Source organism: Podarcis bocagei (assembly GCF_964188305.1).
Source record: "Podarcis bocagei genome assembly, chromosome: 12".
Lineage (NCBI taxonomy): Eukaryota > Metazoa > Chordata > Lepidosauria > Squamata > Lacertidae > Podarcis > Podarcis bocagei.
The window spans coordinates 61795232-61809938 of record NC_138137.1 but is presented as its reverse complement, the minus strand read 5'-3'; the positions used below and the strand labels follow the sequence as shown (position 1 = coordinate 61809938).

Genomic DNA, 14707 nt, shown 5'->3' with positions numbered 1-14707 from the left:
AGGGCCGACTTTTCTCTCCCCTTGGACCAACCCAAATGGATGCAGGGCCAAGATGCCGGCAAGACTGAATGGCTTGCCCTCCGCAGCGCTGCAGGGGAGATTCCAGAAAACAGCACTGGCAGGAAGAATGTGCCTCTCTGGACAGAGACAAATGGAATCAGTCTTTTGCACTGACCCTGGTATCTGACAGTACGATCTATGTTTATTCATCACTTGGTTGCTATTAGGGAGTGGAATTTGGACAAATGCAAGGTGGCCTTCCTTATGTTTACTCAGGATGGAGGTAGTAGCCAAGTTTCTGCAACCTGCAGTGAGGTTTGTGAATGCTAGATGGCACTAACTTGAGTGTCAGATGCAGGGTATTTTTATGGGATGTTTTGTATTGAACCTTCCTGGAATCTTGTACAGTGGTACATCAGGTTACAGACGCTTCAGGTTACAGACTCCCCTAACCCAGAAATAGGACCTCGGGTTAAGAACTTTGCTTCAGGATGAGAACAGAAATCGTGCAGCAGCGGCGCGGTGGCAGTGGGAGGCCCCATTAGCTAAAGTGGTAAAGGTAAAGGGATCCCTGACCATTAGGTCCAGTCGTGGCCGACTCTGGGGTTGCGGCGCTCATCTCGCTTTATTGGCCGAGGGAGCCGGCATACAGCTTCCAGGTCATGTGGCCAGCATGACTAAGCCACTTCTGGCGAACCAGAGCAGCCGTTTACCTTCCCGCCGGAGTGGTACCTATTTATCTACTTGCGCTTTGATGTGCTTTCGAACTGCTAGGTTGGCAGGAGCAGGGACCAAGCAATGGGAGCGTACCTCAGGTTAAAAACAGTTTCAGGTTAAGAACGGACCTCCAGAACGAATTAAGTTTGTAACCCAAGGTACCACTGTACATATGCCAAGTAAGTCTTGAGAATCAGAGTCACTCCAGTGGGCTGAGTCTCTGTGAAGGGGCTCCAGGAGTGACCCACTATTCCCGAACCTGGATGGGTCGCTGTGCCTCCGTGCATCTTCAGAGGCCGCCTCTCCCGGCCAAAGGCAAACTGGACTTTCACATGCAAAGAGGCCCCTCGGGCAAGTGGCAGAGTTCAAGGGGAGGAACTTGCGCCGCTCTGTGTGGACGTTGGTCTGGGATCCAACAAGCCAGCTCTACGTGGCAGCTTCCGGTGGGTAGGAAATGGCATGTGCCACCTTCTGCAAACCTCGGCTTGGCCACCAATGCCCAGCGTGTGCCAAGGCAGCCTGGCAGGCGGATCTGTGGCTGTCAGTATACAGGGAGGCTGTGAGCTTCTGCCTGGGGTTATTTTATTTCCTAAATTTTATACTCCAGTTGCTGGGAAGAACAAATCAACCCCAATCTCCATAAATAAAACAGAATTAGCCATAGGAAAAATTAGCAACAATTTAAAACTTTCAAAGTGTTAAAATAACAACAGACAAAACCCCCCAGTAAAGCTCACATTAGCTTCGTAAGCAACTGGAAGGTTTATCCAAATACAAATGTTTTTAGCAGGTGCCAGAAAGATTTCAGTAAAGGCACCTGCTTGCTATCAATAGGCAGGGAGTTCCAAAGTGTAGGTGCCAAGAACACGCAAAAAGATTATGTGGTACCTGTAACAGCTGTGGCATTACTCGTGTGCAAGGGGTTCTTCTGGTGGGAGCTGCCCCAGACAAACGCACCTGAGCCAAAGATGCTGCTCCTCAGAGGAGGCAGAGACAGCTGTCCATCCTCCTTCACCTCTTCCACCCAGAAGCTTCCATGCACTGGCTGTTGGCAGAAGCGACGCTTAGTGGCAGAGCCCCCTGCTTTCATAGAATCACAGAACTGTAGACTTGGAAGGGACCCCAGGGACCTCTGCTTAAATACCTCCAAGGAAGGAGAGTCCACCACCTCCCAAAGGAGACTGTTCCACTGCCCGACAGCTCTCTTATTGTCAGAAAGGTCTTCCTGGTGTTTAGTCGGAATCTCAGTGCTTGTAACTTGAAGCCATGGGTTCGAGTCCTGCCCTCCAGAGCAGGAGGCTCTTTTGTGTGCAGTCCCAGGTGACTGACAGCCCCTCGCCAGAGGAAAGGCCCCTGGGCTGCGTGGATTAACCTTTCCTTGACCTGGGGGGCCTTATCTTTGCGCAGAGCTGGCCGGGCTCCGGGCTGGGCCTCGACGGTCCTGCAGAGGGTGCTGTTGCATTAGGAAAGAAACGGCTCGGGGGTTCGGAAGGTCTGGGGCTGGGTTTGGGGGTGGGGGCTAATGGGTGCCCGTCCCTCCTGGCAGAGGCCCGAGCTCGGGGGGCCGGGTTTGGAGTCTCCAGAACTGGCCCCACAGCGAGCCTTCCTGGAGTGGATCTCGCCCGCATCCTTTCAGACGGCCGAGCCCGGTTTGCCTTTCCGCCGGCCCCACCGCGCAGCTCCTCGCCCCGGGGCTGGGTGGCCCGACGGCTCGCCCTCTTCCTCGGCTACCCCGCCGTGGGAGCCGCGCCGCTGCCGGCCCGCTCCGTCTTGGGCGAGGCCGCCTTCCCAGCTGCGCGCCGTCGGGCCTCCGCTCCGGGCAGGGCGGGATCCGCGCCAGAGTTTGCGAGGCGCTGTCGGGGCCAGGCCCGGGCACGTCGCTGCCTGGCGCGGGCTGCGATGCGCGAGCCAGAGGAGGCTCTGCCAGCGACGGGGCCAGGCCAGCGCGGACGCGGCGGCGGCATGGGGCGCGGGGCCGTCGGGGCCCGGCCGTGAGCCCCGCGGGGATGCCCGGCAGCAGCCGGCCAGGGCGCGCCGTCGAGGATGGCTGCCGAGGGCTGGCGCTGGCGTGAAGCGGGCCGCCCGCCGGGGACCCCCCGCGCCTGCCCGCGCCGCGCCGTCAGCGTGTGCGAGTCGCTGGACCTGCAAGGCGTGCCCGCCGTCCAGGCGGCCCTCAAGGCGGCCGAGCGCCAGCGACAGCGCCCCAAGAGCCTCTGCTCGGTGGGCAACGGGCTGGGCGTCGGGCCCCTCGGAGCCGCCCGGCCCCCGACGCGAGCGCGCAGCGGCTTCCTGGACTTCCTGCGCCTCCGTTCGCCCCGACGGCACGACGACGAAGGGGCGCCGCCGCCGCGCCCGGCCAGCGCCGCCTTCCCGCCGGCGGAGGCGCCTCCGACGGAGCCCGGGGGGTTCCTGCGCGGCGGCTCGCTGTGGGGCAGCCGGCGCTGGAACCTGTTCGGCGCCCGCGCCGACGGGGCGCGCAAGGGCCTCAGCTCGCTGCGCAAGAGCTTCAGCTTCCGCCTGCGCCGCGGCCACGAGCTGCACCGCTCGGGCTCCGGCCTGCTGCGCCCCGCGCGCCTCCGCACCCGCAGCGAGGGCGACGCCAGCTCCCTGCACACCTTCCCCAGCAAGCGGGACCTGCTCTACCCCGACGCCGCGCAGCCCCGCGGGGACCGGGCGCGCCCCGACGGCGGCGGAGGAGGAGGAGCAGGCAGTCTCTGGAAGCTGCTGGCGGGTCGCCTCCGGCGCCGAGAGCGCTGCGCGGGCCGCTCCTTCAGCCCCCTCGACCCCCGCGCCAGCCCCGCCAGCGCCCTCTGGAGCCTCCCGGGGGCCGAGCCCGTCCTCGTCTCGGTGGGGAGCCGCCGCAGCAGCGGGAGGGCGCCCGGTAAGGACGGAGAAAAGCCGGGGGGGGGAGTGGGGGGAGGCCCCTGAAGCAGCACCAAGGCTGTGATTTTGGGGAGGTGGACGGTATTCTGTTTAATGGATTTCTTTGTTGCATATGTATCCCACTCGTTTCTCCATGCAGCTGGAGGTGGTCTGCGTATTCCTCCTCCGCCCCACAACAGACCTGCTAGGTAGGCTGGCCACTTCATGGCTGAGCGGGTGGATTTGAACCGTGGTCTCTCCCAGGTCCTCCTCTGACCATTGAAGCAGAGGTTGGCTGGTCAGTTTAATAAAGTTAAACTGTGGAACTCCCTGCCACAAGAGATAGGGATGGCTGTAAAAGAATTCATGGAGGAGACGGCTTTTAATAGCTACCAGCCAGGATGGCTCTGTTCTGCCTCCACAGTCAGAGGCGGCAGTGCCCCTGAATCCCAGTTGCTGGAATCCCAGGCGGGGACAGCATTGCTCTTGAGTTCGAATCCCGGTTGCTGGTTTCCCTTTGAGGCCTCTGCTTGGCCAGTGTGAGAACAGGAGGAACTTTCTGGCAGTGAGAGCTTTTAGACAAGGGTCCTTTTCTCCTTCCTTGGAGGTTTTTAAGCAGAGCTTGGCAGGACACCTGTCATGAATGCTTGAGCTGAGATTCCTGCCTTGCAGGGGGTTGGACTGGATGACCCTCGGGGTCCCTTCTGACTCTACATTTCTGTGATTCTATGACCCTAACCACTGCTCCACCACTGGCTCTGGCGCATCGTAGCTCAGTGACAGAACACCCGCTCCGCATGCAGAACGTTCCTGCCTCAGTCCCCGCCGGCAGCTGCACACAGGGCTGGGAACGCCACCAGTGCTGCCAGTCTGGGTTGGCAATGCTGAGTATAGAGTGTTCCTTCCTGTGTGTTTTCCTCCTGCCCCACTTGTGTGGTCTATGCCTAAACTCTTGCTTGTAACTTTTTAGCCCCACGTACAGTATGCTGAAATAATTGTTATGATTGCAGTTTTGACTGGTTGTCTACCCAGCAACCCTGCAGAGTAGGCCACTAGCATTGCTAGGTTGTTAATTGGGACTGGGCTTGCTGGAGGGCAGCTGGCAGGAGTCCGCCCCTTTTTCTGGGGGGGGGGTTTAGACCCAGTGGCAACCTGCAGACCCCACGAGAGCTGTTGGTCGAAGTCCCACTGTGGCCAAGGAGCGTCCCTTGGCTGGGCTGGGGAGAGATTTTGAGGCTGTGCCAGCAGGACTTTTGCCCTTGGTGCCAATGCAGTTCTGGAGGGAGACTGGACAGCCAAACTCTTGCGGGGGGGGGGGGGCGGCGCTTAGTTGGAGTCTGTCTGGAAGCTGGCAAGGGAGGGGCATGGAAGTGGCATGGTTTGCAGTGGGAGGGGGCTCCCTTTAAAAATGTTCTCTTCTCACCCAACCCCAGCCTGGACGCTTTTTAGCAGAGTTTGGAGGGGCGCTTGTCAGGGATGCTTCAGCTGTGATTCTTGCCAGGGTGGTTTTGATGGAAATCAAATCGATTTAAATCACAATTTAAATAACTAGTCAGTAGGACTTGATTTAAATCTCTCTCTCTTTTTTTAACAGAAAGACTCATTCTTTCTGGTATAATCTTAATATTTGCAACCAGATGGTTTCATTTTTGGAATAATAAATTTTCAGAGTAGTTATTACAGTTATATAAAAAAATACTGATTTGGTTATACTATCAGAAATACATAGATAATTATGGAATTATCGTGAGGTTTAATAAGTTAACTCTTTATATTTGGGCAACGTTTCTGCTGTAGTTTATTGGAAAAAGAAAAATAATCATTTCCTGAATAACAATTTAAATAGTTTATTTAACTAAAACAATAACATTATAACTTATGTATCCATGTTTGTTAACTGATGTGGTTAAACAATATTTTTATATATATAAAAAAGACTGAATGAAAAACTTAAAACAAATCCTTATTTCCTGATGAATAGCCTTTTGATCAGGCATAGGCAAACTCATCCCTCCAGATGTTTTGGGACTACAACTCCCATCATCCCTAGCTAACAGGGCCAGTGGTCAGGGATGAGGGAAGTTGTAGTCCCAAAACATCTGGAGGGCTGAGTTTGCCTATGCCTGCTTTAGACTATAATGTAACTTAAACAGAAAAGTATCTTTAGAAAGGTGTTTCCTCCAAAAGCATTTTATTTTAAAAATCTGATTTAAATTTTAAAAATCCATTTTTATATTTAAAAAAAATCATTGATTTTTATCCACCCTGATTCCTGCATTGCAGGGGTTGGGCTAGATGCCCTCAGGAGTCCCTTCCAGCTCTGTGATCCTTTCCCTCTGGCTGCTCACAGACCAGTCCCAGACCAGAAGCCAAGGGCAGGCAGGAAGGCGGAGGATGTTTAGGGATGGTCAGGAATGTGGATGTTGGAGTCTCCACCCGCCACCTTGGGGCCCCCAGAATCATTGCACCAGGAACCTCTGGAAAGAGCCATTCTCCCTCCTCTCTTCAAGGCCAGATGTGCAGAGCGCCTGGTGCACGGCTGCCCACCCCACCCCCTCCCCAGCTGACACCCTAGAGGAGAGAGGTGGGTGCCAGCGGACAAAGGATTCTGGGCCTCTGAGCCGCCACAGCCCTGCACCCCACAGCTTGGCCACATAGGCAGCCGCTGCAGGTTTCTGCACGGCTGGGTGGTTAGAGAACCCAGCAGTGGGCCAGGTGGGGGGACAGGACAGGCCCCTCGACCCCCCCCCCAGGCAGCTTCAGGTAGAGGACACTTCGTTTGGACTGCAGACTCTTGTTTTGCATGGGAAACACCTGGCTATTAATCCGTGGCTCAGTGGGCAGTGCATCTGCCTGGGCAAGCAGAAGACCTCTGTCCATAGCTGTCAACTTTTCCCTTTTCTTGCAAGGAATCCTATTCGGAATAAGGAAATTTCCCTTAAAAAAAGGGGAAAAGTTGACAGCTATGCCTCTGTCTCCACTGCCCCTCCAGGCAGCGGTGGGCGAGAGATTCTCTGCCTGAAATCCTTGAGCGCTGCTGCCAGTCCGTGCCGGCAGTATGGAGCTGGAGGGGCCCCTGCTCTGACTGTACAAGGGAGCTGCCCATTCCCCCCTGGTTTGCTGCGAGTGGCTCCTTCAAGACATGAGGTCCTTGGCTGGGGCAGAAGCTAAAGCAGAGGAGCTGCTGGGGGGAAGGGGGAGTAGAGGGGTCTTCTCTGGGGGGGTGGGGCGATGGGGGGCACAGAAGGGAAAGAGTCATGAGCAGTGCTAGAAACTCAGGTGCACAGTCTAATTCCCACATGGTACCTTAAACCTGGGTACAGTCGCCACCATGGAATGTTTAGGTGCCTTTTCCCAACAAAGTATTATTATTATTATCATTATCATTATCATTATTATCATTATTATTATTATCATTATCATCATTATCATTATCATTATTATCATTATTATTATTATTATCATTATTATCATTATCATCATCATCATCATCATTATTATCATTATTATTATTACAGTTGTTCATTGGTTTTCAAACAGCTTAGTTCACGAACAACTTGGAACTCAAATGTCGCAAACCCGGAAGTAGGTGATCCGGTTTGCGAACTTGGTCTCAGAAGCTGAACGTCCGGCACCACTTCTGCGGCTTCCAATTGGCTGCAGGACACTCCTGGAACCCATCGGAAGTCGCGCCTTGGTTGTCGAACATTTTTGGAAGTCGGATGGACTTCCGGAACGCATTCTGTTCGAAAACCAAGGTGCAACTGTAATTCCGTTTCTATGCCACTTTATATTTTAAAGAACAAATCTCAAAGCTGTTCACAACACAAGTAAAACATTGTATAAAACAACCCAGAGCAAAACTAATTCAAGCTTCAAGGAAAATATTTCCTCTCACTTGGCATTCACCTCCCATGGGAGAACTTCCTGGCTCTCAATGTTGGGGGGGGGGGAGTTTGATCCTCTGAGGTTTCCCAGGGACCTGGCCAGATCCGCATGCAATAAAGGGCAGACTAGTCATGGCGGTGGTCCATACGGGGAGGTGTCAAGAGGCTCTGATGAAGCGTTGCCTCTGATGAAGCACAGGCCCAGTGAATTGGGGTGGGAGGTGAAGTGGGTCAGGGACGGCACTTGGGGTCATGGCCCCAGAGAGGAGGCCCCAGGCTCTATCTGCCCCCATCCCGGCACCCCAAGGTAGCACCCAAGAGCAGTCTTCGAAATTCGCCAGGTGCCAGGCGCATTCTGCACCTGGATTTTGGCCACTTGTGACCAAGTGAAGATGCCAGGATTGGGCCTGACATCTCGGCCACCTGGGGATCCTTGGATCGGGACTGTTTTCACACGCTAAGGCCCCATCCTGTAGAATTCTATCTGTTACATTTTATCTGCAGAAGCAGAATAAATTTCAGGAACCCAAATGTCATACTGAATAATATGACTTTTGAGCTGTCAGGCCCCCAAATGGCAACTAGGTAATCCATTTTGGCGACTGTCAGCCTGGTTTCAGGAGCCACTTGCCGCCTCACAGATATACCTGAGTTTCTAGCCCTGGTTTCAGGCCCTGGGGTCTCTCCTGGCCCTACCGGGAGATTCTGCTGGGGACTGAGGATGGGGTCCTCTGCATTCTCCGTAGCCCTGAGGTCCAGTGGCCTTCCTGAGATGTCTGGAGGGAGCCTCTGGTGGGAAGATGCTGGGTGGAGGCAGGAGGGGCCAAGTGGGAAGGAGATTTGGCACAGGAAGGGCAGGTAGACGTCAGAGGGACGTGCCTGGGCACCAGCCGGTGGGTGAGGTGAGGTCATCATCGCCAGGGATGGCAAGCCAAGCCAAGGAGCTGGGCAGGAGGCCAAACAGGGAGCTTGTGTGTTTTGGGTGGGGGCAGGGATGTCAGGCAACACCTGCGCTCTGTGGAGAGAAGGAAGGGGGCAGGAGGGGGCCGTAGGGCTGGCACAAACCCCTGCCTGAAACCCTGGAGTGCCAAATGCCCCCCCACTTGAAGATTTCTGAGGGTCCTGGCAGACAACCCAATGCCTATTACGCTTGTTGCAGCCACTGCAATGACGAGTGATTTCTAATTGCGTTTTTATCCCTCCTTTTCTTTAAAACATGCTACATTTTATTGCATTGCCACTGCAATTCCACAGAATTCAGGTTTTGCTAGTGTTCCTGGCAGAAATGCCCGGGTCCCCCTGAGCGAAGCCTGTGGGGGGGCGGGGGTCGTCAGTCCTGCGCTGCATAGATGGACTCACAGCCTGACTCTGCGCCAGGCGGCTCCCTCCGTTCCACTGTCCCTGCCTGGGCTGTCCTGCACTTCCTTTACTTCGGAGCTCCCTTTTTGCAGGCCCCCCCCCCCAGGCACCTTAATGGGAACCTGCAAGCCAGGATTGTGCCGCCTGATGCTGGTTGATGGCCGTCCACAAAAGCTGGTTGTGCCATGATGAATTTGTTAGCCTTCAAGGCCGTACTGCTCCAAAATTTTATTTTTCAAATGACGGACTGACTGATTGATTCTCAGTGAAACATCTGGCTACTTCAGAGGGTTAAGATTTTTAAAAACGGGGTTAAGATTTTTCAAAACTTAAAGAAGTCCTTTGATCCAGGAACCTTCTGCAGATATAGCCTATTCAAGCGTATTTTTCTTAATGCTGACCATTCATGATGTAGGAATATTCTTCACATATATGAGCAGGGCTGGTCGGGGGGGGGGGGAATGAAGACAAGCAATACAGTAATTCACTACAATGTCGTTCGCTGCTGCTGCTCAGGCTGCCCAGAAAAAGCATTTTGGTTACAGAAGTTCATTCCAATTGTGCAGATAAAATATCACAGAGAATTTGTTTAAACACAACACTACAAAACACAACACTACAAAAAAAAGAACAATACAATACAATACAATACAATACAAAAACACTACATAACACTGACACATTAAACTAACACAGCCAAACAAAAACAGTTTAAAACACATCAAACAATTTCAGTAGCTTATCTTTCATTCACTTATTTCCACGACCTCCTCACACCTCCCTTTTTGTATTCCACTTCTATTAGTTGTTTCAGCAATTCCTTTCCATCTTCCTCTGTTTCAAAAGGCTGAATCCAGATGCAAAATAAATCTGAGGCCGCAGTGCAGGTGCCCAGTGTGTCTCCCTCCTCCCCCCCCCAGCCTGGGCAAAGTGGTGCATCTTCTCCCACCTGTGAGGGCAGGTGCATGGCAAGGTGAGCGCCCCACCCCAGGTGTCTCTTTAGGCCAGAAGGCCGGGATTTCAAACAGAATGGGACAAATGGTTGGGGCCACGTCAGAAAAAAGCACACATAACTTGACCCCTCTCTAGCATCCAAGGGCATCGTTTCAAAACAAGCAAGCAAACCGTATGGGATTAATCTTCGACCCAAATGGGGTGCCGTTATAAATGAGCCTCTCAAAGCAAATTTGGATTGTAGGGAGACTCTCTGAAGTGGCCAGAGAGGCTTTGGGGTTGCTACAGAGAAGCTGCAGTCTCACAGTTGTGGCTTTTGCAGGCGGCGTCTGTGTAGTCCCGACAGTTTTCATCGTTCCGTTTGATACAATGGTCTCAAATGATGGGTAGCTGTTTTCAATCACAGATATTTTAAATGCTGTTGCGTAGTGCTTCTCTAATATAGCAGTAGCTGACTTTTGCAGTTCTGATGATCTCTGGGTCATTCCTGGAGGAGCAAGCGCCCTTTTGAAACACACAGAGCTGTAATAAACCTTAATAGTCACCACTTGTGAGAACATGTTTCTCTTCTTTGCGTTCTTTGATTATTATTTTTTACCGGCGGAGGCAAAAATGTCCATTTTGCCATGAAAGCCGATTCCCATATTTCTCCTCCGCCCTCTTTCATTCCCCCCCCTTTGTGGGTTTTCTGTGTAACCTCCAAGCCTTTGTCTGTAATATTCTTGCTGCTACCCGTAGGAAGTTAATTCCTTGAGTTCATTGCAGTTATCTAGAGTGAGGCATGAGCAGCAAAGGAGCCAGGAAAACAACAAGGAATTGGGTTTGTTGGACTGAAGTCAGTGCACCCCTTTCCATCTCAGTCTCAGGGCAGAATTGCAATGCAACAGGCAGCTCTGAGATTCTGCCTGGGGGACGGGGAAGGATGTATATTTGGCTACTGTTCAAAGGGCCCTAACGTTTTCATTCATTCATTTAGAAGGTTATAATCTACTTTTCCTCCCAAGGAACTGAAGGCAGCACACACAGTTCCTCCTTCTCCCGTCCCATTTCATCCTCACAACAATCCTGTGAGGTAGGAATTATTATAAAGGTAAAGGGACCCCTGACCATTAGGTCCAGTCGTGGCCAACTCTGGGGTTGCGGCGCTCATCTCGCTTTATTGGCCGAGGGAGCCGGCATACAGCTTCCGGGTCATGTGGCCAGCATGACTAAGCTGCTTCTGGCGAACCAGAGCAGTGCATGGAAACACCGTTTACTTTCCCGCCAGAGTGGTACCTATTTATCTACTTGCACTTTGACATGCTTTTGAACTGCTAGGTTGGCAGGAGCTGGGACCGAGCAACGGGAGCTCAAACCCGTTGTGGGGATTCAAACTGCCGACCTTCTGATCGGCAAGTCCTAGGCTCTGTGGTTTAACCCCCAGCGCCACCAGCGTCCCAACTATGAAGGTGAAGGTACCCCTGCCCTTACGGGCCAGTCTTGACAGACTCTTATGGATAAAAAATGCAGCACAGAGATAAAACAGAAAAACTAAAAGCGTGGGGGGAAAGACAATCATCGGAAAGTATTAAGCCTGAATAAAATTTAAACAATATAAAAAACAAATCTATTAAAAATGCAAATAGCAACAGCCCAAGAAATGTCAGAGCACCAGGCCTGTCTTTAAAAGCAGCAATTCCTGAAGGCCTGTCGGAATAAAGGAGGGAGCCTAGCTTGAATCACAGAATCATAGAGTTGGAAGGGACCCCAGTGGTCATTTAGTCCAACCCCCTGCAAGGCAGGGACGCAGGGCACTGGGGGTCAGGGTGGGGACGGGGACATTGTAGGGTGCGGGTGCCTTTGGCTTCTAATCCTGCCATTCCCAGTTCTGGGATAACTGGCTCTGGTTCATGTTTTGTGGGGAGGCTGTTCTCCCCGATCTGCATATGAATCTTCCAGATATTTGCATTTGAATATTGCATTGTTGCTCTTTTCTGCGTGGGAAAAGGAAGTCAGAATGTGTTGAGGTAACTGAGGTGTGTCCTTGGGGTTGCCTGTGTGTCTCCAGGAGGAGCTCAGTCTGCTCTGACTCAGTTTCCCTAAATCCTCCCCCAAGTTTCTGGCCCTCATGAAGGAGTCATGAATCTGAGCAGCTTTGTTTGTTTACTTGTTGCCCACCCTTCACCCAAGGTCCCATGGCGGGTCGCAACATTAAAATGCAATATTCAATTGCAAAAAACAAGGCGGATCCTAAAAGCATACGCTTCCCTTGGGGTGTCCTCAGCTTTTACCAGAAGCTGAATAGTGAAGGTGCCAGACCCACCTGTGCAGAGAGAGCCACAGTTTAGGGGCCACCACAGAGAAGGCCCTCTTCCCTTTAACCGCCTCCCCAAACATCTTTGGATGAAGGACCAAGAGGAGCCCCTCTGCCGATCTTGGCCCCCAAGAGGGTCTGCAGGGAAGGAGTCAGCCTTTCAGATATGGGGGGGGGGCTGAGTCATTCAGGGCTTTGAAGGTGTGTCGGGGGGTTGGAGACCCTTTTGCCTGCCTGCTTGGCATCCGGTCCGGATAGGACCCCAGCCTCCCCCAGTTTGGGTCTTACGGAATAGCTGTGAGGATAAGAGCAGTTTGGCTTTGGAACGGTCTTCCTTGGAGGTTTTTAAGCAGAGATTGCATGGATGCTTGGCTTGAGATTCCTGCATTCCAGGGGGTTGGGCTGGATGACCCTCGGGGGTCCCTTCCACCTTGACAGTTCTATGATTCCGTGGCCAGGTTTGGGTTTCTGCATAGAGGCTGCAGAGGAAGAGGTGATGGCAGAAGTTGGGGGGGGCGCTGTGTGCCGGAGACTGGCTCAGCCTGTCTGGGCAGGGCTGGGGCGTGGCTGGAGCTGAGATGAATCCCATGGGGGGGTGGGAGGGCCTCCCCGTTTGCTGAACTCTGCTTTGACCCGGGCAGGCGTGTTGGGCGGGGCCCCACCCAGTCTGCAGCCCCCGCCCCTGCCCCCATCCTGAGATGCCTCCTCCATGGGGCAGGTTCCTTAGAGAGGAGAGAGCTGGAGATGAGCTGCTTGTCTGTGTGGCTCCCAAGGCTTCCTGAAAGGGGGGGGGACCTCTCTCTCCCTCTTGGACAGACCCCATTCCTCCCCCTGCCTTCTGCCTGTGGTGCCCCCCTCCTTCCCTGCCTCTGGGGGGGGCATGACACTGAGAGGCATCTGCCTCTGCAGAGACCTGGAGCAGCCAGACTCGCCCAACCAGTTTGGGTGCTGTTCTGGCAAGCCCAGAGCCAGGGGCTGCTGCTCCTCCTCCTCCTCCTCCTGCCTGCTGCTGCTGCTGCCGCCTTTGGCTGCTCTGGGATCTCCAGCTGAGGCAGGCAGCACTTGCCTCCCCCAGCCTTAAGCGCATGAGGAGAACCCTGCTGGATCAGGACCCTTCTGGTCCATCACCCTGCTCTGACAGTGGCCAAACCCCCTCCCCCCAGAACATAGGAATCTAGATAGACTGGCTCCGGACCTGGAGGTTCCATTAAAAACGTAAGAAGAGCCTGTCTGCTGGATCAGGCCAGTGGTATGGGCATCTCTTAGTTGGTGGCCATCCTGTGGGAGGGAGTTTCATAGTTTCCCAAAATTCGTCTTTTTTATTGTCATCTTCATAAAGGCCCATGAAATATTATCAAAGGCCTTTTCAGCATTTATAAACGTTAAAGCAGCTTGTTTCTCATTCCTGACCTCTAGATAGTCTATGTCATCAATTATATTTCTTGTATTATCCTACGTCTGGCATCCTGGTAGGAAACCAGCCTGATCATGATTAATTATTTCTACCAAAACTCCTTTCATTCGGTTGGCAAGTATATTGGCAAATAGCTTATTATATAATAAGGAAATTAAAAGCCTATAACTTTTAAGTGAAAGTAAGTCCGCATCTTACTTTGGGATCAAAGTAATATAGGCCTCTTTCCAATTCCTGTATTTGAAATCCTGTTCATTACTTCTTTTAACGGTTGTACCAACAAATCCTGCAACTTTTATAATACTTTGCTGACAAACTGCCAGGCCCTGGCGTTTTACCTATTTTAGATTGCTTAATTGCATCTTAATTAGCCAATGCAATTCTGGGCTGCATCATTAGGAGTATAGCATCTAGATCAAGGGAAGTAAGAGTGCCACTGTATTCTGCTCTGGTCAGACCTCACCTGGAGTACTGTGTCCAGTTCTGGGCACCACAGTTCAAGAAGGACACTGACAAACTGGAACGTGTCCAGAGGAGGGCAACCAAAATGGTCAAAGGCCTGGAAACGATGCCTTATGAGGAACGGCTAAGGGAGCTGGGCATGTTTAGCCTGGAGAAGAGGAGGTTAAGGGGTGATATGATAGCCATGTTCAAATATATAAAAGGATGTCACATAGAGGAGGGAGAAAGGTTGTTTTCTGCTGCTCCAGAGAAGCGGACACAGAGCAATGGATCCAAACTACAAGAAAGAAGATTCCACCTAAACATTAGGAAGCACTTCCTGACAGTAAGAGCTGTTCGACAGTGGAATTTGCTGCCAAGGAGTGTGGTGGAGTCTCCTCCTTTGGAGGTCTTTAAGCAGAGGCTTGACAACCATTTGTCAGGAGTGCTCTGATGGTGTTTCCTGCTTGGCAGGGGGTTGGACTCGATGGCCCTTGTGGTCTCTTCCAACTCTATGATTCTATGATCTTGCACCTCCAGCACTATTATTGGCGCATTTAATAAAACTATTTTTGAGGAGTTCCATAGTTGAACTCAGCGCTGCATAAAGAAGGGCTTTGGAGGTCCCCACTGTTGGGAGAGAGGAAAAGAAACTTCTCTCCATCTTTCTCTGTTCCATGTTTATCATTATTCACCTACGCCTCATAAGGAGCTCTTTGTCTCCTTGATAATTTTGGCTCCCCTTTCCTGAATCTTTTCCAGCTCCACTGTGTCCTTTAG

The 14707-nt window shown here is 52.5% G+C and overlaps 1 protein-coding gene across 2 annotated transcripts in view; it reads left to right on the top strand.

Annotated features, from left to right (window-relative positions):
- AGAP3 (ArfGAP with GTPase domain, ankyrin repeat and PH domain 3) overlaps positions 1–14707 on the top strand; it is a 115503-nt gene that overhangs the window by 28939 nt on the left and 71857 nt on the right. Inside the window, exon 1 of one of the 2 annotated variants that reach the window (XM_081164190.1) lies at positions 2746–3598. The exons of the other annotated variant lie outside the window; for it this stretch is intronic. Coding sequence (XP_081020316.1) covers positions 2761–3598 — 838 coding nt within the window. The 5' untranslated portion in view covers positions 2746–2760. Of the gene's footprint in view, positions 1–2745; positions 3599–14707 lie in introns of those variants that run through there. 2 annotated transcript variants of the gene reach the window in all.